This window comes from Vombatus ursinus, unplaced genomic scaffold (genome assembly GCF_900497805.2).
Source record: "Vombatus ursinus unplaced genomic scaffold, bare-nosed wombat genome assembly UNPS02014861.1, whole genome shotgun sequence".
In the NCBI taxonomy this organism is placed as follows: domain Eukaryota; kingdom Metazoa; phylum Chordata; class Mammalia; order Diprotodontia; family Vombatidae; genus Vombatus; species Vombatus ursinus.
In genome coordinates, this window is record NW_020954639.1 from 9675085 (window position 1) to 9701806 (window position 26722).

At 38.1% G+C, this 26722-nt stretch overlaps 1 protein-coding gene and 1 non-coding gene across 2 annotated transcripts in view; one reads left to right on the forward strand and one right to left on the reverse strand.

The window, feature by feature from the left end:
- CCDC7 (coiled-coil domain containing 7) overlaps positions 1-26722 on the reverse strand; it is a 120944-nt gene that overhangs the window by 31323 nt on the left and 62899 nt on the right. The window contains exons 10-13 of the mRNA XM_027841566.1: positions 25074-25149; positions 13705-13735; positions 10891-10989; positions 2685-2779 (exon numbers count right to left, since the gene is read on the reverse strand). Coding sequence (XP_027697367.1) covers positions 2685-2779; positions 10891-10989; positions 13705-13735; positions 25074-25149 — 301 coding nt within the window. The remainder of the gene's footprint in view (positions 1-2684; positions 2780-10890; positions 10990-13704; positions 13736-25073; positions 25150-26722) is intronic.
- On the forward strand, positions 22394-22497 carry LOC114027541. Its single transcript, XR_003567272.1, has one exon. It is a non-coding gene; the product is annotated as a U6 spliceosomal RNA (small nuclear RNA).

The following is a 26722-nucleotide window of genomic DNA, read 5'->3' on the forward strand; positions in this document are numbered from 1 at the left end:
AAAAAAAAGGTCCTGAACCATCAAATCTAACTTCTCCATGAAAAATTCATTCTCAAACACATATACCTCATGATGGATCAAGAGCAAAATGTGCTGCCTAGAAAGGTAGTGTATTCCCTCCCAATGGTGGTCTTAAAACAAAGACTAAATGACCATGTCAGTATGTTGTAGAAAGCATTCTTGTTCAAGTATGGGTTGGACTGACCACATGGTCCCAAGGTCCTAACTCTGTACTAACTGTGAAATTCTGTGATTTAGTTATATTACCTCCCAAAAAAAATTTTTTTAACTGAAAAAGTAATAGAGAAACACAATTTAAAATATGACAAAATGTGTGTATAGATGCGTATATGGGAATTACTCTATAAAGACATATGACTAAAATATAGAGTCAACTGTAAAGCACTGTTTACAGAACTGAGTAATTGTAGAGATGTTCAATATGCATGGTTATGTTGAGCTAATATAGTAGAGATAATAACACCATCCAAATTAATCTATAGATTTGGTCCAATACCACTTAAGAGTTAGAAAAAGAAAAAATCGATACTCTCAGGTACAATAATACTTTAAATAATACTTTAAAACAGCAATTATCTAAACATGATTCTGAATAAAAAAAATGGATCACTCCAATAGACTAGATAATAGTGAGCAAGAATCAGACATATCCAGTGGTCTTTTATAGGGGATAAGCATCACAAGTCAGTGTGTATTAAAATATATATTACCTAGGTTAGCACTAAGGAACTGCTCAGCTGGATCGGCAGGGTCTAGAGCACCAAACTCATTCCAGATTCTGTATCTAGGTATAAGGTCTAGACTAGGTTCAACTAAAGGTGGGGATTTGCCTCTAAGAAGAAGGATCCTTATGTTCTTATAATCACTGACTCATTGAGATGCCTACCTCTTGATGCCAGGACAATTGTGATTATAGTAAATTAGGTCATGGCTCATGTTTAGTGCCTTCCAAAAGAGGGAGTAAAAAGACATTCATTGTAAATGGGACAGATCACACACAGACAAACACACATATGCACAAATGCTAAACACAGGATCTTTAGTACAGTATTTCTAACAAAAACAAACTTAAAACAAGATTTAGTAACAACTTATAACTATTACAACTTTGCTGGGAGGCTGATACTCAAACTTCATTAGAACATAAAGTGGTTTGTGAGGTAGTTTTTAGGATAAATTAAAAACTCCTCTGTGGATAATTGAAACACTTCATAATCTGCCTTGACCTTACTTTTCCACATCTAGTCTACATTATTACCTTTCGCACTCTTATTGTCCAGGTAAATTTACATCTTTCCTATTCCTCACATACATTATCCCATTGCCCTTCTCTGTGCCTATGCCCAGACCTTTGATGTACTCCCTCCTCTCCTTCATCTCTCAGAATCTCTAGCTTCCTTTAAAGCTCAGATCAAGTACTACCCCCTACATAATGCCTTTCCTGATTCATCTAGTTTGTACCTGCTTCCTCTTCTGAAATTAACTTGCATTTACTTTATGTGTGTGTATGTGTATGTATGTATATATCCATATATTCATACATACACACATGCATGTATATATGTATAGAGGACAGAGGCCATTTTGTTTTTATCTTTATATCTCTAGCACCAAGGATAGTTCATGAAATATTGTTTGGTCGTTTTTCAGCCATGTCTAACTCTTTGTGACCCTATTTGGGGTTTTCTTGGCAAGTACTAGAGTTGTTTACCATTTCCTTCTCTAGCTCATTTTACAGATGAGAAAACTGAGGCAAAAGGGTGAAGTGACTTGCCTAGGGTCACACAGCTAGTTTGAACTCAGGAAGATGAGTGTTTCTGACTTCAGGCCCAGCACACTACCCACTATACCACCTAGCTGCCCATCATGAAATGTAATTGGTATTTAATAAATGCCTTTCAATTAACTGGCTCCAGCTGCCTCAGTTTAATAAGGAGGTAGCATGGCAAAATATGTCAACAGCCAGCCTGGTAGTCAGAATACTTGGCATACTAGTTGTGTGACCTTGGGGAAGCCAAGTCACTCCCAGTGGCCCAGTCACCTGTCTAAGACTCTAAGTTCCTGAGACAGGGGCTGAACTTCCTTACACAAGGAGAGTTCTCTAAACTAATACAATCAGGGGTCTGGTGAAAAAATGTTTGCAGTTATTCTTGATGTATGATAAAACAAACATTAAATACCTATGTGCTTGAGCACTCTGCAAGGCCTTTCAGGAAGATACATAGTTTACATAAATTCCTGCCCTCAATGAACTTACACGCTCATTGGAATGGGAAGAAGGGGAGAATGAAGATAAAAATACTAATTACTAGCATATACAACTATAATACACAAAGTTATATGATGAGTACATCTCCAAGTTACAAAACCAAGCTCCATGTGAGAGCTGGTAGGGGAGGCATATATACTAATTGAGGGTTCAGAGAGGGTTTCCTGGAAGAAGTGGCATCTGAATTAGGGTTTAAAGAATGTGTAGGGATTCAACAAACAAAGAGAAGTAAGAAGAGCCTTCCAGGTCTAGGTAATAATGTGAGCCAAGGTATAAAGCCATGAGAGTGCCATGGTCAAAGGAGAGAATAGTAGAGATCAGCTGGAATACAAAGTGCATGGAAACAATGTGAATCCATTTTTTTTTTAAATTATCCCTTATCCTTATTTCTTACTTTTCTAGATCTCCAAGTCTTGAGTCTCTGGATGCTTTTTTTTCTAATTTTTTCCTTTGTAACTCCAAGAATATCTTCTCTCTCTGTAGCAATTGCTAGATAATGATAAAGTCAGAACAAATAATCACAGATTATAGCAAATCCTCATACGGTGCTATCAGGAGATAAGGGGTTTTTTTTTTCATTTTATACTTAGAGTCAATACGAGACTAGAGGGAAAGGATGGAATACTGAAGGGCCATTTTTTCTTGGGCCCACTTCTGTCTCCTATCTCAAGGACCTTTTACTTTATTCACCCACCCAGTCAACTCAAACTTTCCCATGAGGTGAACTCGGGGCTAAGGTATACCTAGAAGGACTCAGGTTTCATCCTTCTCAGTAGTTTAGCCTGATTAATCCAGAGGGTCACTACTCTGTAAGGGTCAGTACCCCTGTCCTTTGAACAGAGGTCAAATTTCAACATATCAGTTCAAGGAACATTGGGCTAGAAGTCAAGAGATCTGGGCTCTAGTTCTTGCTCTCACATTAACTCCAAGTCTATATTTTCTTCTCTGTAAAATTAAGTACATGGACAAAGTGGTCTCTAAGGTCCTTTCTGGCTCCAACAATCTGTGGGCTAGGAGACTTGGCTTCCATTTGCTTCTCACCTCAACTCAGCATTAATTTCAGAAAGAGTTGAATCAACCTTCCTCTGACTTTGGCTAGGTCATTTCCCCTCATTCAGCCCTTTCCTCAAAAGCAACTATTTATTTGCTGTGAGAGTTACCATTCCACCTTCACCCCTCAATATTCAGGCTCCTTGCATGCCAAACATGATGAAACAACTGACCTAGTTACCCAAGAATAATTAGTTGAAACAGGCAGCTATCAAATGGCCTACTTCTGGGATTAGGTAGTTTCACCAGCACTGGCTGGCTCCATGGTATCCTATGGTCTGCAATAAATAACAGAGTGGTACCCTACCCCCATACTCCCCCCTCTCCTCAACCCCTCCTCTCCTACTGAGGGTGCCTTTCAAGCCACTTAGCCTAAAAATAGTTTGTAGTATTTGCCCCAAGAGTAAAATTCTTAGTTATGGGCCCCTTGTTCACCACCATATGGTAAGGGAACAGCATTTGATTTGCAGTCAAATTTGATTTGGTCAAATAACCAAATTAGTTTGGCAAACAATGGTTATTGCAACTGTACTTGAATATTATGATGAATCTGTGACTTCATCATTGTAGATATGCCCTCCACTGAGGGAAAACGCAACCTTTCTAGACTTCTCACCCTGTGTGATTTTTGTCCATGTTTTCTCTCTAAACCCACCATAGAGGATCTGCCCAGTATAGCAGGGGCTGCTTTCTTTTATTGTCTAGGTATACTGATAGGTATATGCTATTATTTTATTTTCATTTCTTTTCATTACTTGACCAGGGTGATTTTTTCACACCCATATACGTCCTCAATAATGTCTTTTACACTGATTCTTGTGCACCATTGTTGGTAACACTACAGGCTGTTTACATCTACCATACATCTTTCTGTGCACGTAGGAAAACAACCAATGCTTTTAATATTCTAGGAAAAATCATCCTTTCATTGAAGTTATATTATTATAGCATTTAGATTGGATTTGCAACACAGCCCCAACAAAATGCCAGACAGGCATTTGTCCCTTAGAGTACACCTTCTCTACAACAATAAATTCACTGTGCCAAGGTTATCCAAAATTCATATTTCTACCCATCAAATAAATATGGTGACCAATAATGACAATATGCCCCAATTTTCTTTCTTTTAATGGTAATTTTTATTTATTTTTTTGTTTTCAACATTCACTTCCACAAGATTTTGAGTTACAAATTATTTTCACCCCATCTCACCCCTCCCCCCACCCCAAGATGGCATGCATTCTGAACACCCCTTCCCCTAGTCTGCCTTCCCTTCTATCACTCCCTACCTTCTCTTATCCCCTTCCCCTTCAATTTTCCTGTAGGGCAGACATTTTTTTTAAACATGTTTTTAAAACTTTGGGTTCCAAATTTTCTCCCTTCCTCCCTCCCCACCCACCCTCATTGATAAGGCAAGCAACTAAATATAGGTTACATATGTGCAGTTATGCAAAACACTTCCATAGTACACATGCAGTGAAAAACTAATTCTATTTCCCTTAATCCTATCCTGCCCCCCCATTTATTCTATTCTTTCTTTTGACTCTGACCCTCCTCAGAAGTATTTGCTTCTGATTACCCTCTTTCCCAATCTGCCCTCCTCTCTATCATCCCCCTACTCGCTTGTCCCCTTCCCCCCACCCCTATTTTCCTATAGGGTAAGACAGATTTCCATATCCAATTGAGTTGTATGTTATTCCCTCCTTAGGTCAAATCCTATGAGAATAAGATTCACTCATTGCCTCTCAGCTTCCCCCATTTCCCCTCTACTGTAAGAGCCTTTTCTTTTCTGTTTTTTTTTTGTGAAATAATTTACTCCGTTATACCTCTCCCTTTCTCCTTCTCCTAGTATAATTCTCTCACCCCTTAATTTTATTCTCCAGACATGACCCCTTCATTTTCAACTCACCCTGTGTCCTCTATCTATCTCTCTATATCTATATATACGTACATATAATTTTTTCCCCTCCAACTACCTTAATACTGACAAAGGTCTCATGAGTTAAAAATATCATCTTTCCAAGCAGGAATGTAAACAGTTCAACCTTAATAAGTCTCTTATGATTTTCTCTTTCCTGTTTACCTCTTCATGTTCCACTTGAGTCTTGTATTTGAAAATCAAATTTTCTATTCAGCTCTGGTCTTTTCATCAAGAATGCTTGAAAGTCCTCTATTTCACTGAATGACCATTTTTTCCCCTGCAGGATTATACTCAGTTTTGCTGGGTAGGTGATTCTTGGTTGTAATCCTATCTCCTTTGCCCTCCAGAATATTATATTCCATGCCCTGCAGTCCCTTAATGTAGAAGCTGCTAAATCTTGTGTTATCCTGATTGTGTTTCCACAATACTTGAATTGTTTCTTTCTGGCTGCTTGTAACATTTTCTCCTTGACCTGGGAACTCTGTAATTTGGCTACAATATTCCTAGGAGTTTTCCTTTGGGGATCTCTTTCAGGAGGAGATCGGTGGATTCTTTCAATTTCTATTTTGTCCTCTGGTTCTAAAATATCAGGACAGTTTTCCTGGATAATTTCTTGAAAGATGATGTCTAGGCTCTTTTTTTTGATCATGGCTTTCAGATAGTCCAATAATTTTTAAATTCTCTCTCCTGGATCTATTTTCCAGGTCAGTTGTTTTTCCAATGAGATATTTCACATTGTTTTCTAATTTTTCATTCTTTTGGATTTGCTTTACAATGTCTTGATTTCTCACAAAGTCACTAGCTTCCAATTGCTCTATTCTAATTTTTAAGGAAGTATTTTCTTCAGTAATCTTTTGAACTTCCTTTTCCATTTGGCCAATTTTGCTTTTTAGAGCATTCTTCTCCTCATTGGCTTTTTGGACTTCTTTTGCCATTTGGGTTAGGCTATTTTTTAAGGTGTTATTTTCTTCAGTATCTTTTTGGGTCTCCTCTAGCATCACTCTCAGTTTTTCCTTTACTTCTCTTACTTGCTTCTCAAAATCCTTTTTGAGCTCTTCCATGGCCTGGGACCAATTCATATTTTTCTTGGAGGCTTTGGATGTATCAGGTTTGGCTTCATTGTCTTCTTCTGGTCATATGTTTTGATCTTCTTTGTCACCAAAGCAAGATAATATAGTCTGAATCTTTTTGCGCTGCTTACTCATGATCCCGACCAATTACTTGAGTTTTAAACTCTTTGTTAAGGTAAAAGTCTGCTTCCAATATGGAGAATGTACTGTCCCAAGTTTTGGGGGTTTGTACAGCTGTTTTCAGAGATACTTCTAGGGATCTGAAAATTTTCAGTTCTTCCAAGGTGGTATGATAAGGGGCGAGGTGTTTTCTCTCCACCACCACAACAAGCACTACCACACCAGTGTTCCTCCTCGCCCCAGGACCACCCCTCAGAACTGTGACCCAGATCCAAGCACCAGTAAAGCAAGAGATCCCTGCAATGGTCTTCTGATCAGCCACTCAATTCCCCCTCAGTCTGTGGGCCGGAAGCTCAGGAAACAGCCACGGCCCAGGGCTGCACTCAAGACTTGCGGCTGAGACCTAGCTCCTTCTCTCACCACAGGCACAGACTTTTCCCACTGACCTTCTAAGTTGTTTTTGGCATTCCTGGGTTGAGAAGTCTGGAAACCGCCATAGCTGCCCGCGATTCAGTCCTCTGAGGCCTGCTCTAGGGTCACTGTGGCCTGCGTGCCCACGCCGCACTGCGCTCCTCTCACCGCCCGGCACAATATACCTTTCTGATCAACCATCCAGGCAGTCTTTGGCTTGAAATTTGTTTCACTCTGTCTTTTTGTGGGTTCTGCTGCTTTAGAATTTGTTTAGAGCCATTTTTTATAGGTATTTGGAGGGGTTTGGGGGGAGAGCTCAAACAAGTCACTGCTTTCCCTCTGCCATCTTGACTCCACCCCTCCTGATGCCCCCAAATTTTCTTAAAGTCCTTTTAGTTCACCCAGTATAGGCAAATATCTATCCAGTTTCCTTTGGTTTTTGTTTTGTTTTGTTTTTTTGTTTTAGTCTGCACCTGTGATTTCATCAATGTCAAGAAGTCCTGGTTGTCCTCAGAATAAAGTCCACAAGGCCTATCATTTTATTCTGCTGTGCCAATGCTAGGTGCATTTTGTCATTTAATTAACTGCTTGAGTAATTATTTTCATGATAATAGCAACATCCTTTTACGGGGGAATGTAGCTTACAAAAAATCTTCTAAGATAAAGGGAAAAAGGCAGCTTTCAATTTTAAAAAGACCATGCTTTATCAGAATAATTACATCCATTTACCTATTTCTAGTTCAGCTAGGTGGAACAGTGCCTGGCCTGGAGTCAGGAAGACCTGAGTTCAAATCTAGCCTTATATGCTTACTAGCTATGTGACCTTGGGCAAGTCACTTAACTTTGTTTGCCTTAGTTTCCTCAACTATAAAATGAGCTAGAGAAGGAAATGGCAAATCATTCCCCCTACTTTTGCCAAGAAAACATCAAATGGTGTCACAGAATCAGACATGACTAAAAAATGACTAAACAAATTCACTATTCATTCTTTTTCCTTCAGTCATTCAAAGATATTTTTAGGTTCATCTACTTTGCATAAGGCCGTGTGTTAAGCATATTTTGAAAATCTTTCAACGTTCTGAAAGCCTCAATATTCTGAAAACCTCAAGCAATCAGTAATTCACAAAAATTGGTCATTAGCCTGCATTTGTCTATCTTTCTCTTTCTCTTTTTCCCTCTGCACCTCCCTCTTTCTCCCCTAGTACCTTCAAACCTTTCTAAAGAACTCCTTGAATCCTTAAGACTTACCTCTACAACAAAACTATAATAGGAATTGTTTCTTGTAGGTGCTGCCAATTCCAACCTCAAAAGCTCTAGGAGCATCACAATATGTACAGTTTATTTAGCATGTCATTGAAAGGTGGCAAAAAATGGAATACCAGAAATACTATATGATAATAATAATAATAATAGTATTTATATAGCACTTTAAGGTTTGCAAACTGCTTTTTACAAATATTAATGCTATCCTTATAGCCACTCTGGGTAGTTGTATTATTATTATCCTCATTTTACAGATAAGAAAACTGAGGCAGATAAAAGTAAAATGACTTTCCTAGAGTCACATAATTAGTAAGATTTTGAGGCCAGATTCAGGTCTCATTGATGCCAAGTTTAGTATTCTATCCACTGCACTACCTAGGTATCTCAATAAGCATTTATTAAGCACCTTTTGTGTTTCAGAAAATGTACTAGGTGCTGGAAATACAAAGAAAAAGAAGAAAGGAGTCTCTGCTTACATTCTCCTGGTAGGGAAGGGACATATACACATACAAGTGTATATAAAATATATACAAAGTCAGTACAAAGTGATTTTGAGCATGGGGATAATACTAGCAACCAGGGCATCAGCCAAGGCTTCATGGAGGAGGTGACACCTCAGCCGAAAACTGAAGGAAGCCAAGAATTCTAAAAAGCAGAATGAGGAGAGGGGGTTTCAGGTCCACAAAAAGATAAAAGATGAAACGAGAACCACCAAGAAGGTCGGTTTGTTCAGACCACATAGTTTGTGACAGGGAATAATGTTCAACAAGCCTAGCAATTTAGTTTAGAGAAAAATTATGAAGGATTTGTGATGCCAATGAGATTATTATTATTGTTATTGTTAATTACTGTAAGGTGATAGATGCACTTGATCTACATATCCAATCTGTTAACAAATCTTGTCATTTTTACTTTCACAATATCTCTTGTGTACATCCCCTTCTCTCCATTTCTACAATCACTCCTGTACTTTACCACCTTTTGCCTGGACTACTGCAATAGTGTTCTGGTTGCTCTCCCTACCTCAAGTTTCTTTCTACACCAACCTATCCTCCACTCAGCTGCCTAAAGTAATCTTAAAGCTCAGGTCTGATCACATCATTCTCCCCCAATCCCCCACTTCATAAACTCCAGTGGCTCCAGGAATAAACAGAAATCCTGTTTGGCATTTAAAGACCTTCATTATCTGACTCCTTAACACCTTTCTAGTCTTCTTTCATTGTCCTTCCCTCCACACACCCAACCACCCAGCTATGCTAGCCTAATTCCTACTCCTCACACATGACCAGCCATCTCCAGAGAGAGTGCCTTTGCAGGGGCTGACCACCACGGCTGGAATGCTCTTCTCCTCACCTCTTTCACCTCCTAGCTTCCTGGACTTCTTTCAAGACTCAGCCCAAATGCTACTTTCTATAGGAGGTCTTCCCTGGATCCCTTGTTTCTAGTCCTTTCCCTCTGAGATTACTTCCTATTTGCCTCCATATATTTTTTATGTACATAGTTATTTGCATTTTTGTGCATAGTTACTGCATGTTTTTCTCCCTCTCATTAGAATGGAAGCTCCTTTGGGGCAAGTATCTTATTTTAGCCTTTTTTGCATCCCCAAAACTCAGCACAGTGCCTCACACAAGGTAATTGCTTAATAAATGCTGAAAGATTTGCTGACTTAACAATTGGCAAGAGTGGAGGGTGAGGGATAAAAGGGTAGGGAGAGTAAAAAGGAATGAGGCAGATTTGTAATTTCATTGCTTTAGAGAGATTCCAGGTGAGAAAATTTCCTCAACCCATAACAGATCAGCTATTGTTTTACAGCTTATAGTTTTAAAAGAATTACCTGAGGTACTAAGAGGCTTTAGTGACTTAACCAAAGTGAACAACCAACATATTTATTAAGTGCCTACTATATGCAAGTCATTAAAACATATGCTACAAGGGAAAGAGAGCTGATCTCAGAGTTAGGAAGACTTGGATTCACATATATAGATATAGATACAACACATCCTATATCATGTATGGTAAATCATAGCTACAGGATCATATATAATATGTAATATATGATATGATATATACTACACCTACATCACATATACAAATGTATGATATATATATATATATATATGATGCATATATGTGATAGAAGACTTGGATCCAAGTCTTCCTAACTCTGAGGTCAGCTCTTTTTTCCCTATAACATATGCGCTAATGACTTGCATAATGCAGGCATTTAATAAATGTTGAATGAATGAATAAAAGCTATTGTAGATGACAGCAAAATTTTAAAGGTTTTTTTTTTTTTAAGTTTTGTTAGCATTCAGTTGTGTCCAGCTCTCTGTGACCCTGTGGACCATAGCATACCAGTACTGTCCATTAGGTTGTCTTAATAAAGATACTAGAGTGGTTTGCTATTTCCTTCTCTGGTAGATTAAAGCAAACAAAGGTTAAGTGACTTGCCCAGGGTTACACAGCTAGTAAGTGTCTGAGGTTGCATGTGAATTTAGGTCTTCCTAACTCCAGGCCCAGTGCTCTATCCACTAAGCCACCTAGCTGCGTCTTTTTTTAAATTTACCTGATAGTTAATGTCAACTGATTAAAAATATTACCCTGAGGCAGTGGCATTATTTTATTTCATGATTTTTAAAGTAGAATTGTTTCAAATACACAGGTTAGGGATAACCAAAATCATTTGTCAAAATATCTTTTTGATGCCCTGACCCCAAATTACTAGTATCTTTATTGTTATTTTTAAACTCTAAAATCATACTAACCTCTGTTTTTTCTGGACCTTTAATTTTTTTGAGTTCATTCTCTAATATCATTCTTTCCTCTGTTACTACATCTAAATCATTTTGAATCAACTTGTATTTCTAAAAGCAAATGTTACATTGTTATGTGACAATGAAAAATACATGTGTATCTCAAATTATAGGTTATCAAGATAATTAACAATAAGAAATTAATGAAAAAACAAAGATGTTTAATTTACTATTTTTTGAACAAGCAGTTAATTTAGGCTCCAAATTACCCTTGTTTGAGTATCTATATTCTACTGCTTGATGTACAATGATTTAAATAGAAACATTACATAACTAGGAGTCCTTCACTACTTCAAAAGCTCTATGGTTTCATTTGTGTGCATACTTCCTTCATCAACACACTGCAAAAACCCCGTGCATGATCAAACTATTTTCATGGGCTACTTCAACCAAGAAAAAAATAATCATTAGTCCTTTCATCAAGAGTCCCTCTATTAGATAAGCTGGTCTTCAGGTTACAGTACATCACTGGGCCCCTAGGTGAAGTCTTTTCAGGACTGAACCTATCAGGGTTTGCATTCCTCAGACAAAGATTTTGAGAACCCAGGGTCACTCATACACTATGACAAACTAGAACTGTAGTGGAATATAACTATATTAAAATTTTTAATAAAATAGTAAATTTTGGGACTTCTTTTAAAAATTACCATTTCCATTAAAACATTAAATCAATGTGTACCACTGAGAATAAGGGTACCTGAACAAAACCATTAGAGAGGAAGGGCTGTGGTTCTGCATTTTTGTACACTATGTAAGTCTCACTTATAAACGTCTCAAATTTACTTCACTGACTTTTTATTCTTGTCATGTTTATCAGTTTGTTGTAATATCTTCAAACTAAAAAAAAGTGATTTTTGCCTCACTCATTTTCAATAAGTTACATTACTTAGTTTATTCTTATTTAACTACTCTTACTTAACTTATATTACTTATTAATCAGCTACATCAAAATGGAAGTATTTAACATATGACCTCCCCCTCAAAAAAACTACATATATGTTACCTCTCCCCCTTAAAAATGGCCCATTCATGTGGAAACAGTGAAAAAAAGGGAAAGTGATTATATAATTAAGGAACAATTTTTGTTCTGTTTTTTTTTTGGAGAAGAGAGTTTGGGAAAATTGGTTCATTTTCATGCATGCATTTATCATTAGTTAATCAAAATATCTTTTCCCGAGCACCTGTCACCTTTTGAAGTCTTTTAAAATTAACATAAGTAATTCTAAAGAACCCTGTATTCATCCTGTAGCTCCCCAAATCTCAGAGGGTTCTAAGGAAGTCTATGAAATTCTTCTAAAACAAGCTCCAATATGAGCAAGTTGGACTCAGAAGCCTTTCAGGTCCCTTTGAGTTCTAAATCTATGATCCTACTGTAACATCAAGAAAGACTTTCAAAATCTACTCTTAGAGATTTCATTTCTTTAAATAAAATTTTATGAAATAATAGGAAATATAAATAGCACTGAGAACATAATCATATCTTATATCAGCAATGTATAGCTTAGTTTCTAAAATAAGTCACAGAAAAACAGAATTTGTAGTCTAAGAGCATGAAAAGGAGACAGATCTATGATTAAAGAGGACATTGTAGCAGATTAGAAAAATTTTACATTGGACTTAACGCAATATTAACAGTATAATATGCTAGTACAAGAACTTTACAAATATCCTGAATATCCTGCTTTGGTCAGATCAGAGGTTTATCCATGTCTAAAATTTGGCAATGTCAGAAATAACTTTTAGTACAATGCTTATATTTAAATCTCCAAGTGGCTCATAATTATTATCTATTTCACTCTTCTAAATACAGTCCGATATAACTTTTTTTTCTTCCAAAAACTACTACTGACATGCTCAGCTTTTTTTGCATTAGGATATCTGTTGTTATTCTAGTTAACAGCAACAAACTTGCCCCACCAGAACTAGACACAAATAGAAAAATCTGTGAAATAGTATGGAACCTATACCATAACACTATAGTTTTCCAGGGAGGATGGCTCCAAGTCAACAAATCTACTTGGACTGGTTACCAATCAGGTCCATAAACCACAAGAATCTATAACTGAATCTTTTAATAATGAGGTGTCAAGCCATTCCCAGGATTTCTTGCAAGACAGAACTTACTCCTGAGTGATAGAATTACAGAATCTTAGGGTTGAAAGGAACCTTAGAATCATCTAGTCCAACCCCCTCATTTTACAGAATAGGAAACTGAACTCTTTCCTAAGTGTTGGAATTTCTCTGATTATCTTGGGCCACATTTCTAACACCATTAAATACCACAAGCCCAAGATTATAGTTGCAAAAATCTGAAATTTCCTACCCAGAAAAACCAATCAGGATGAAGAAATACTCTAAAAAAATCTACATCTAAATATGGATGAAGAAGTTATGTCAAAGAATATATATACACATAACTGAATCAAAAGATTTTACTGTAGGAGCTGAACAGGAAGCCTATTGTTAATTTAAACTTTTGTGAACTTAAACCTTACATTTGCATAAGACTCTCCTCATTGGAGGAGAGAAAATTATTTCATTTTTCTTACTTATTCTTTCCAGGATTTCCCCACTTTCACTCCTTACGCAAGCCTGGAACATCAGGCATCATTCGCTTCAACAGCTAGATGGCTCTCTAGATGACTCTCTACCAGATCACTTGAGAGCCTGGACCTAAGAACTGCTGGATGTATGGAGGGCAGGGAGCTACTGATGCACTTACTGCAGGAAATAGACAATTTCAATTTGAAAGTAAATCATACTTACAAGCTCAAGACTATCTAGTTCATTCATCATTCTGGAGAGAAAAAAACAAATTTCATATGTGAAATATATTTTGCATTAATAATTGTTGCACAAAACCCAAGTTTACACAGAAGTGAATCTTCTGAGCATTCTAAATTCAATTTAAATGTGCCATCAACATTCAAGTAATTAGGTTTCTTAATCAAATTTGTACATTATTCTGAGTGTTAACTCCAACAGCTACCTGCATGATAGTCACTTACCCATTCTCTGAATTTCTTCTTTTCTATTTAAGTTCCTATTTGACAATGATTAGTTTTCTTTGAATTTTAAACAAACCTCCTCCCCACCTGACCTCCATAGATGAGATCTACATCTTGTCACAAGTTTTTTCTGAACTCCTATTTCTGTTTGAGATATTTTGCCCCTGACCACAGAGGGAAATGTCACAAGGGTACTGCCAGTATTCTTTTCCATCTATCTCTACTTTGGGGTATAAAACCAAAGGGATAATGAATGATTCATTACATAGGGCACTGGTTTTTACTTCTCCCTGAACATTTCCTGGTTGTTTTAGTGAAGGGACTTTCCATGTTCCCAGTAATTGAGTATCTAGGGTTGGGTGACAAATTGGCATCTGAGGCTGCCTATGCAGGGACTGCTGTGGCTGCATTCACAAAAGCAAGAGACTGACAAATAATAACTGTTCTTATGTATCTTTCCAATAAACCACATCCATAAATCTCTTGCACAATCACTTTATGCACATCTTAACGCAGAACCCAAAACTGATAGGCCACATTCAAAATAAAAACACAAAATATAATTCAGACAGGTGTTTCTTTTACATCCCAAGTTGATGAAACTGGCAACAGGAAGTCTCTTCAAAGGCAAAGGAAACAGAAAACCTGAAAACTCTGGGAAATGTATGCTTGCACACATTTCCTTGCTTCACCAATGGGCACTGATTGTTAACCCTAGTTACTTTCAGGGAGCCTTGGAAACATGTCTATTACATTAACATGTGTTTTCACACAATATACCAGATGAAATCCGGCCAAAGGGAAAACTCAGTAGACTTAGATGTCTCTTTTAACCTATAATAAGTTTGCCTTCCCTTTGACAGCTGCCATACCACACTGTTTAATCACTTTTAAGCTCACAATCCACTAAAACTTCCACATCTTATTTTTATAGGAACTTTTCCTAGTCACAGAATCTCAGAATTTGAAAGTTGGAAGGAACCCCAATAACCACCTGGTCCAACACACACACAAAAGAATATCCCTTAAAATAACTGACAAGTGGTCCCCCAGTCTTTAAGAAAAATCTAATGAGGGGGAAGCTGCTTCCTTAAAGACTTCTACTTGCAGAGGTAATTTTTCTCTAATCTTTCTTTCCTTTTCCTCCCTAGTATATTCCTCTTCTCCTTCCATTCTTCTCTTAAGATCACAAAGACACAACAGAAACAGCCAGGACTTCTAATTAGAATCCCTCTATGGCCTGGATAAGTTATTCTTGGCTGTAAACCTATATTCTTTGCCTTCTGAAATATCATATTCCAAACTTTCTGCTCCTTAGTGCTGGTGGCTGCTAAATCATGTGCAATCCTGACTACAGTTACTTGGTACTTAAATTCTTTCTGATTGCTTGTAGTACTTTTTTCTTTGACCTGGAAGCTATGAATTTTGACCATGATATTCCTGGGAGTTTTCCTTTGGGGTTTTCTTTCTACTTGCACTTTGTCCTCTGGGATCTCCAAGAGTGGAGTAATTGATTTGTGCCATTTGTGAAGAAAGGAGGGAAGTGATTTGACATGAGGTTTTACATTGGCAGCCTAGAGGGAAAACCCTAGATTCTCTGGACACAGAAGCAATTAGCGGTGAGACTACTGCTGACTCGTGTAGACTTTGTCTACCATGCCATAGAAACCTTTTTGCCCTGGAAGCTCATCCACCTTAGGGCTACCTCTCACACTTCTCTCACACTGAAAGTACTCTCTGTTCCTATGATCTCTCCCCCTGACTGGCTGGTTCCTCCCAGAACCTTCAATTTAAGGAGGTGACCCAGGACAGCCATCTCTTTATTCATCTTTGGGCTATACTACTGACTTACAGGACATTCTCTACCATTTCTTTCCCCACCCCACCTGTACTGATTTTCATCTCCCTTTTATATTTTCAGCTTTCTCCATTAGAAGAGAACTATTTGTATTTCTTTCTGTTTGTATTTGTATCTCCAGCACTTAGAACAGTGCCCAGCACTTAGTAAATGCTTATTGACTCACTGGTTTTTCAAGATCTGGGTAGTTTATCATTTCTTGAATTAAAATGTCTAAGTTATTTTTTTGGTCATGAATTTCAAGTAGTCCATTTATTCTTACATTTTTCTCTTGTTTTCCAGGCCAGTTGTTTTTGCTATGAGATGCCTTACATTTTCTTCTATTTGTTCTAATCTTTTGGCTTTATTTCATTATTTCTTATTGTTTCATGAAATTATTGGTTTCTTTTTGGCCCAATCTAATTTTCAGCAGGTTTATTGCTTAGACAAGATTTTTGTACCTCTGCTGAGCTGTTAATTCACTTATCAATCCTTTCTTCTATAGCTCTCATTTCTTTTCCAATTTTTTCCTCTAGCACATTTCATTTATTAGAAAAAAAAATTAGCTCTTAAAAAAACCTCTTATCTCATCTCTTCTGGAAATTCTAGCTGAATTTACGTCCAAGTTGTATTTTTGAGGCTTTGCTTCTAAATATTTTGTAGTCACTTCTTCTTTGCTTGTGTCTAGGGCATCCCTTCAGCATAATAGCTTTTTATGATGGGATTCCTTTTTTTTCTTTGTTCATCTTCTAGCCTACTTCCTGATTTCAGACTTTCTGTTAGGGCCAAGCTCTGCATACTCTGGAGGGAAGGTCTGGGTTGGTCACATTGCTATTTCTTTACTGTATACTATGTCATCCCCAGGATCTCAGGGACAGCTCAGGCTGAGCACCTGCAAGCTGTCAGTGCTCCCAAAGTGGTCTGAGCTAGGGCAAAGTCTGAATGTTGTCCTCTTGGTTAAGTCCTGTAACTTTCTGACCTAGTCTCAGGTATGAGCAAGAATAGACTGCTGGGGCAGCTAGGTGGCGCAGTGGAGAGCACCAGCCCTGGATTCAGGAGGACCTGAGTTCAAATCCGGCCTCAGACACATAACATTTACTAGCTGTGTGACCCTGGGCAAGTCACTTAACCCCATTGCCTAACCAAAAAAAAAAAAAAAAAAAAGAATAGACCACTACTGGACTCAACTACTAATCAGTCAGTTCTTCTGATTCAGAGTGACAAAAGTACAAGCTCCACTTTGGTCTGTAATTCCTGGCCTCATAAATCCTCTGCAGACTTCACATTGGGCTAGAAGCTGGAACTGAGAACTCACTCTGCTCCTGGGTTCAGAATCACATCACTGCTTCTTGCAGAGCCTAGGGTCTGCCACCCCTCTGCATAGATCCCCTTCTCAATCTACTCGATCTGTGACCCAGGATGACAATGTCAATCGCTGCACCCTGCACACAGTGCCCTTGTATGGATCTGAGACCTCCTCTTGCCCTGGTGCACAACTTCTCCCTGGGCTATAGTACCCCATTTGTACTCCTGACCAGACCCTGTCCACAAACCTCTCTATCTCCCTATGCCCACCCTGGGCTGGAAAAGTGACTGTGACTGGTAATGGATTTCCTAATTAATATTCTGTCTGGCGTGTTTTCTCTATCAGTTTGTGGGAGTTTCCACAAGGGGGCTCACTGTACTCTTCCCTGCTACTCTGCCATGTTCCCAAGGCAATCTCCTAACTGTCAAACTGGAAGGTGCTCTCCCAGCTGGCTGAATCTGATGGAGTCAATTATTCATTGCTTTTCCCCTTATCCACTAATTTAGGGTGCAACAAAAATTATCTTAGGCTTATCTAACACCATCATTAAAATATAAATAACCAGTAAGCAAGTATTTTAAATAAAAGAAACTCTTAGTGGTAACCAGTTTTGACTGTGTTTAGGCAATAATAAGGGGGAAACACCAACTGCAGCCATTCTCATCTTTACTGCTCACTCTCTCCAAATCTCTCTCTAGTCTCTCTTCAGAAAGATTTAAAAATTGCTGCTACAGTGGAAACTCTGCCATCAGTTCTGATCTCATGATAGCTTTGTCTCTTATAAAACTAGGAAGAAAGATAGCCCTCGTGGTCTTTAGCAACTATGCCCCTTTGAAAGGCATCCAATCCATGCATTTCCTGAATGGTTGTTACATAAGTTAACCCCACTAGACTCTACTTTCATCCTCCTAAAAAAAAAAAAGATACAATATTTGCAGCATCATTTCTCCAATCTTTTTTGTTGGTGGTGGTTTTTATTGTTTTTGAGCTTTTTAATCATCAACTCAACTAACATCAAATGAGATAAATATCTCCATACAAAGATGAAAGATAGGATCACACATGAAGGCATAAATTGGTTTTATGAACAGCTTGCTTTTCTCTTTAAGGATATGATTCAACATGTTATATCCCCAAAGCTGACCTGCTTGTCTGTGTTTTCCAATGACCTTCATTCTTTTCTCTTTTATGCATTTTATATGCTTCAATGACTCTTTTTTCTTACTTTTAATTTTTCATTGTAGTAATCCTATTGCTAATCCCTCTCCTCCTAAACTGAAATAATAATAAAATAAAATCATTGTATCATATAAGTATAGTCAAGCAAAATAAATCCCACACTGGCCATGTCTGAAATGTAGATCTCATTCTGTACCTTGATTTCATTTCGTCTCTGTCAGGACGTAGGTAATGTATTTTATCACTAGTCCTTTGGAATCATGGCTGATTCATTGCATTAATCAGTTCTTACATCTTTTAAAGTTGTTTTTCTTTACAATACTGTTACTGTAAAAATTGTTTCCAGGTTCTGCTCACTTCATTCTGCACCACTTCATTCAAGTCATCCTAATTTTTTTTGAAATCATCTCTTTAACTATTTCTTATATCACAATAATATTCCATTACATTCCATGGTACAACAATATCCTAATACCCCTACCTCCATTTTCATGTAAGGTAGGGCTAGTTTTTCCTTAAAAAGTATTTAAACCCTCCTTGAGACTTGGTTGGGCATGAGGACTAATGGCTCAGGTTATTGGCATTACTTCCTGGTCACCATGCATAAAACATCTATAAGGAGTTCCAGGTATTATCTGAGGTTTGTCAAATAGACTATGATGGGCAACTCAGAGATATGACAGTTTCACTCTGCTGAATCAACTCAACATGTCACTGATGCATCCTTCCCCTGATATAATCAAGTACATCTCCTTTTGTTAATGGCTGAATGGCCTACAAATGTCTCATTTCATGACAATATCAGACCTAAACTACTAGAAGGCATGGCCCAAAATAAGCATAGCCCAGAACACAATCACATGATGAAATTTGTTCAGTTATTCCCCAATTGATAAGCACTCCCCTTAGTCTACGGTTCTTTGCCACTACAAAAAGAGCTACTATAAATATGTTTGTACACATTTTCTTCTTTCTTTGATCTCTGGGGGAAGAGGGGAAGGGCCTAGTATTGTGTCTCTGGGTCATAAGGTATGTATAGTTGATTGGGGGAGAGGGGGAGAGAGAGAGCAACAGTTCCAAGCTGCTTTTCAGAATAGTTGGACCAATTAACAGCTCCACCAGTGTAGCACGTTTGTTTTCCCACAGCCCCTCCAACAACTGTCATTTTTCCTTTTTTGTCATCTTTGCAAATCTGATAGATAAGAGGTAGAGCTTCAGAGTTGTTTTAATTTTCATTTCCTTAATTATGAGTGATTTGAAGTACTTTTTTCATACTTTTTATTGTTGAAAGCTTGGATTTCTTCCCTTGAGAGTTATCTATTCATCTCCTTTGACCATTTATCTATTAGAAAATGGCTATCATTATTACAACTTTTGAGTCATCAGCATATAATACTGGTATATTTGTCCATATGCTGATAATATATCTTAGATATCAGATCTTGACAAGAGAAACTTGCTGCAAAATTTTTCCCAGTTAACCATCTCCATTCTAATTTTAACTGTATTGGTTTTATTTGAGTAAAATCTTTGATTTTATTTAATCAAAATCATTCATTTTATTGTCTGTGATCCTCTTTAGTGTTTGTTTGGACATGCACTCTCCTACAACCCACAGGTTTACCAGGGAAACATTTTGTTGCTACTATTCTAACTATGCCATTTCATTAATTTTGTGTGCTTTGAACTAATTGTGTATACTGCTTATTAAAGGTATTCATATTGGTTGAGGCTCATGATCCACGTTTTTAGGGGTACAGACCCAAAGAGTACCTTGAACCTGGCATAGATGTCCACTGGGATACCCAATCTAGAACAATATTCCTGTCGTGGGTCCCCTCCCACTGATACTCAGGGATAGTTTTCTCAAAGCTTTCTCAATTCTTATCCTTTCTGAATTCTTTTCAGTATTAACACTATTGACTCTACATACCCTGTCCTTCATGAGTATTTATAACACTTCTATTTCCTGTTTCTCCTCCTACTGTTTGACCAATTCTTCTCACCAGTTTTTGTAAGATCATCATAAATGACCCATTTCCCTAGTGTGAATGTACCTTAGAGTCCTGTTGGGACCCTCTTCTCTCTCTACGTTTTCTCTCTAGTGATCTCATTAAGTCCCATTGATTCAATCATCATCTCTAAGCAAATGACTCCCAAACACACATTTTGAGTCCTCATCTCACTCTTGGGCTCTAGGCCTACATGTTCAACTCCCTGATAGACCTTTCTGTCTACATAACTCATAAATATCTCAAATTTAACTTTTCCAAAACATAACTCATTATCTAAACCCAATCAGTCCTCTGATTTCCTTATTTTCTTTTTTTTTTCAGGTGTTCAGCCCAGACTTCTCTTATTCTGAGTTTTTCAAACACAAACAACAACAACAACAACAACAACAAAACTCTTACGATTTCCTTGAGCCCCTAGCAGTGTGCCTGAGATGCCAGCGTTGGTTTAACCACTGCCTGGCCCTTCAGAAAAGCGGTGTCTGCAGCTCCCTTCTGAACATGCCTTCAAAGTGGAGATCCTGGGCCATGAGCTCTTCTTCAACATCATCAAGTGCCTACTGATGATCAGTGACCTCCAAAGATTCCCACTCAGTCTTAAAAGCTTTGCTAGTGTCTGCAGGCATGATCATTGCTGCTCCTGCATCACTCGAGATTAGTCTGCAGTATTGCCTTGGCCCAGAATGAGGGAATAAATGCTTCACAGTCCAAACACATTGAGGAAGTACCACGATGCAGAACTCCACCAGTATGCATCTAAAGTAGCAATTCAATTCCTTGCTATAGCAGGGGTTTAAATCGGAGGGTCAGAGGAAATGGGACCTTGGTTGTTGCAAATCCTGAGAAAGTCATGTCGATCCATCACCAATAAGAACCACAGGAAGTACATTTGTTACATTTCTTTTCATCATGTCTGTGAGTGTGGTAGGATCTGTCATAAGAGACAGCAGAACTACTTTCCTCTTTGTTTCTTTTGAAAAATCCACCCTCAGGGGTGTTCAAATAATACTTTCATGTCAAGAAAGACTGTTTGGGAATATATTTTCCATTTTCCCTGAGGACTCTACTTTGAATTAAGACTTGACTGTGGGACACCTGCTCCTGGGTGAGCTTCTTGTTGCTCTACAGCAGATCATGCCCACGAAGAAGGTGATGAAGACAATGGGCAGGACCACCCAGAGGTGGATGTTGGAGTCGAGCAGCAGCTCAGGTTCTGCCAGGGTGGATGGGGAAGCTGGGTAGGGAAGCCTACCGGGGACTTCGTAATTTCCCTATTCTCAATCTCAGAGTAATCTTTGATTTTTTATTCTCCCTCATCCCACACATCCAATCAGTTGCCAAGTTTTTCCATTTTACTTACATAATCTCCCTTATATTCATCCCTTCCTCTCTACTCTCAAGGTCACCACTCTAGTTCAGGCCCTCATCTCCCCTCATATGGATTTTTGCAATAGCCTTCTAATTAGTCTCCCTGCCTCTAAGTCTCTTCTGTCTTTAATCTATCTTCCACATAGCTGCCAAATTCCTAAAACACAGGTCTAAGCATGTTTCTGTTCTGCTCAAAAATTATTAATAGCTCTCTATTGCCCCTAAGATAAAATGCAAACTATTGTTCATGTTCATGCAAAGAGTCAAAGGATATAAGCAGCTTACAGAGGAGAAAAGAGAAATAGTAAATGAACATCTGAAATATGATCAACCTCACCAATAAACAAATACAAATTAAATCAACTGGAGAATATCACTTCACATTCATTTAACTAGCAAAATTAGTTAAAATTTAAAAATCTGTTGAGTAGATTATGGGAAAATATGTATACATTTCTAGTAGCAAGGCAAATAAATGTGGGGTTTTCTGGAGGACCATCTGGTAGTACATATTCAGAATCATAAAACTGATTATATTGGTTAACTTAGCAATTTTGTTATTGGGAATACACACACACACACACACACACATACACACACACACACACACACCAAGGAATTGATTCAAAAGAAAAGTTCTACAATGATGCTCATGGGTTGGCTATACATAGAGTAGCAAAAAATATGGAGGGAACACAAATATTCAACAGTTGGGAAATGGTATTATGGAAAGATCATTGCATTGTGCTTGCTTTGGCAGCAATACACTAAAATTCGAATTATACAAAGAAGATTAACATGGCCCCTGCCCACAGATGAAACAAAATTGATGAAATAGTACATATTTTAAAAGGAAATAAAGAAGAGAAAAAGGGAGGAAGGAGGAAAGAGAGGACAGAAGGGAGGAAAAAAGGAAGGGAAGAAGGAAGAGAAGAGGGAGAAAGGGAGAAAAGAAGGGGTAAAGGAAGGAGGGGAAGAAATAATTGATTTTGAGTCAGAGGATGTGGAATCAATCCCTGGTTCTGCCACATTTACTATATGAATAACCTTGGACAAATAATTTAACTACTCTGGTCATCAGTTTCCTTATCTGATGATCTCTTAATTGGCAAATCTAACAGCCTTTTCTCAGTCTTCATCCTTCTCGGTCTCTATAGCCTATGACACTGTCACTTACCCTCTTCTCAATTTCAATTCAATTCAATAAACATTTATTACGCACCTACTATGTACCCAGCACTGTCTTTGATATTCTATTTTCTCTAGGTTTACATGACACTGCTCTTTCCTGGTTCTCTTTCTATTTGTTTGATCACTCCTTGTCTGGATTTTTTGCTACATATTTATCTAAGACATGCCCACTGTGTTAGTTAGTGGCTCTCTCCTGAGCCCTCTTCTCTTCCTCCCCTATATCACCACTCTTGATGACTTCATCAGTTCCCTTGATTACAATTATAATACCTATGCAGATGACTCTCAAATGTACCTGTCATTCTGTAACCTCTCTCCTGACCTTTGCATCACCACATACCCATTGGAAATACTGAATTGGATGTCCTACAGATATCTTAAACTCAATATGTCCCAAATTGAACTCATCATCTTTTTCCCAAAACCCTCCCCTGTTCCTGACTGTTCTAGTACTGTTGAGGGTAACACCATCCTTCTAGGCACCAAACAACTAATCAACCAACCAAGTCACCCGGGCTCACTACCGAGGTGTCATTCCTGACATTCTCTTCATTGGTGGACATTTGTAAAGGGTTGTAAAAAGTTTCAGCCCAGGGTAGAAATATAACCCAAGGCTCAAAGGTCATCTGAATGGGAGTTTCCTTGTTGACAGAGATGGATTAATCAATGTTCTTAGACTGTGTGAGTAGACTTGGCAAGCACACGACAGGAAAGAGAGATCCTATCTTCAGGCTTCCATCTTTCCTCTCAAACTTTCACCAATTCCACCTCTCACACAAGTTAAGATCACTGAATAATTTTTCAGTTCAATTCAATTAAATAAACATTCATTATGTTCCTACTATGTGCCTAGTACTTGCTAAGTGTTGGAGAGGCAAATAAGAAAAATAAAGATACTCCATGCCCTCAGGGAGCTTACAATATAATAAGAGAAGATGATACACAAAAGGATGCTGAAAAATGTGGGGGGAGAATAGGAAGCACCAGGGGTATGATGTTCTGTAGAGTTGGAATCAAGCAGAGACACTGACGGAGAATGGAGAGTGACCTGGAAAGTTCTGAGCCCTCTATAAATGAAGGCTTTGGGTAGCATTTATTGCTTCAACTTCCAGCCCTCCAATCAGAAGGGAGAATACTCAATCTCCACCAACAAAAAGAGTATTATTCAAATAACCTTCGAGCTGAGGGTGATGTTTGTACTATCTTTCCCTTCTTTCCTCTAACACTCATCATCTCGCACCTGGACTACTGCACGAGCCAGCTGGCTGGTCTTCCTGCCTCAAGTTTCTCTCCACTCCAATCCATCCTCTACTCAGTTGTCACCTATCTTCCTAAAGCACAGACTTGACCATATCACACATACCCTGCCACTCCAGTTTCCTATTCAAAAAACTCCAGTGGCTCCCTATTTCCTCCAGAATATAATATAAAATCCTCCATTTGACTTTTGAAGTTCTTCATAACCTGACTCCTTTCTACTTCTCCAGGCTTCTAACACCTTATAGCCTATCCGCACACTCTGTAATTCAGGGATACTGGCCTCACCGGCCATCACTTAGGCCCAGAATGCTCTCCCTCTTTACCTCTGCTGCCTGAATTCCTTGGCTTCCTCCAAGTCTCAGCTAAAGTCCTATCTTCTATAAGAAGCTTTTTCCTTAATTGTAGTGCCTTCCCTCTGAGGCTCCCTCCAACTTTTCTTGTCTATTATATCTCATTTATACAAGTTTGTTGGCATGTTGTCTCTCCCATTAGCCTGTGAGCTCCTTGACAACAGGAACTTTTTTTTTACCTTTCTTTGCATCTCCAATGCTTAGCAGGGTAAGTGCTTAATAAAGCGAGCACACTGTCTGGCTCATCTGTAAAATGAGATTGAACTAGCTGTTCTCTAAGATCCATTGCAGCCCCAGATCGATGATCTATGATGTATTAGCAAATAGAGCACTATTCTGCCATTAAAAATCACAAATATAATGTATGCATTTAGAGAAGCCTCTCTAGATATAGTAAAATACAGAAAAAATAGAAATGATAATGATTTACACACATTAATTACAGCTAAGCAAAAGTTATATTTATATAATCATAAAGTACTAAAGAGATTATAGTTTGTTATTCTTATTGCTGTTCATGTTTTTATTATAAGATTCATCCAATCTACAACAGAATGAGAAAGATACAACAAATACGTTTAAAATTACCAGCCATAAAAAGTTAGTTATTTGAATAATGCTTACCGTTGCAACTTAATTGCCTGTTTTTCAAATATTTTAAACATTTCTTGAAACTGAAGATCCTTTAATCCAGTAGAATCTAAGGGAATAATAATAGGGAAATAATGAAAAACAAAAAATTTTAAAGATTTAATAAAGGCCATATCTCATGAGGAGAGGGGGTTGAACCTTGTACTGAGCTCATTTGGCGTCAGAATGAGTAAAACCAGGCACATGGCAGAGAAGATGGTGTGGACATATATGCAAAAAGATGCTCATTAGGCAATGTTTATGACTAATCTGTTAATACAGTAAAAAGGGAAAAGTCTAGAATGCTAATGATGTATTGTAATGGTTGATGCTGAAAGACAGTATGTCTTGTAGACGAAATCTGGTATCCAAGACTAATGACTGAAACTCTCATTGTATCAACTGATTCAAAGGCTAAGACGGTGCCTAGCACATAGTAGGCACTTAATGTTGATTGACTGATGCTGTTTTAAAGGAGAAGGGATATGAGGACACAAATTGTAAGCTATTAATAAAACTCATTCTTTCAGAAGCCTATATTCTTTTCCCTGCTGTTATTCCCTAACCAAGGAGGAAAAACCTGTCAGATAATGTTTTCTCAGGTACATGGTAGCCAGCAGACCTGAGGATGAATGAACTCATAAGCAGATTTCCACAGTGATTTATCTGACTTAGACTGATTTCTTAGCTTCCTTAACCCCACAGACATAAACAAATGAAGGTTCTCCAGAGCCATTCTTTCCTACCAGTGCTCCCCTGAAATTGGAAATGCTAGGGAGTCACATAAGATTCACACAAGAATTCTGACTTAACCATTAGAAGCTTATACAAGGCTATCAACATCAGCATCTCCTATTCCATGTTATACTCTGTGTGCGAATTTGTGTGCCTTCCCTGGGTTTTACCTGAATATCATGGGCTGACAGTCTTCCCGGATGAATGGAGACCTCTGGTGGGAGGCTTTGGTAGTTCACATTTGACAGTGGGCAACACTTGGTCAATAATCAAGAAATGTGTCCTATGCATTTACTATGTGTCAGGCACTGTGCTAAGCAGTGGAGATACAACGAAAGGCGAGAACATGTCCCCTGCCCTCAAGGAGTTCACATTCTAAATGTGAGACAACATATTAACATTGTATACAAAATATATGCAGTGTAAATGAACTCTAATCTCTTCTGGAAGATATTGGAGGGTTGGGGTGGGGAGAAGACCAGGAAAAGCCTCTCAAAGGTGAGATTTTAGCTTAGTCTTGAAAGGAGGTCAGAGAACCCAGGAGGCCAAAGTGAGAAGGAGAGCATTCTAGCCCTGGGGGACAGGCAAAGAAAAGGTGCAAAGTCTGAAGAAAGACTGTCACATGGGAGGAACAATAAGGCCAGTACTGCTGGATTATAAAGTATGTAGAAGGGAAGGAAGTGTAAAAGACTGGAAATATAGGAAGGGACAGGTCATGATGGGTTGTAAAACCAAAACAGAGAATATTATATTTAATCCTAGGTAATAGGAAGTCACTTAAGTTTATTCCCGGGGTGGGGGGGCGACATAATCAGACCCATACTTCAGTGACTGCTCCCTGAAAGAAGAACTGAAATGGGAAGAGACTTGAGGAAAGAAGATTCAATAGGTGAATCCTATTACAATAG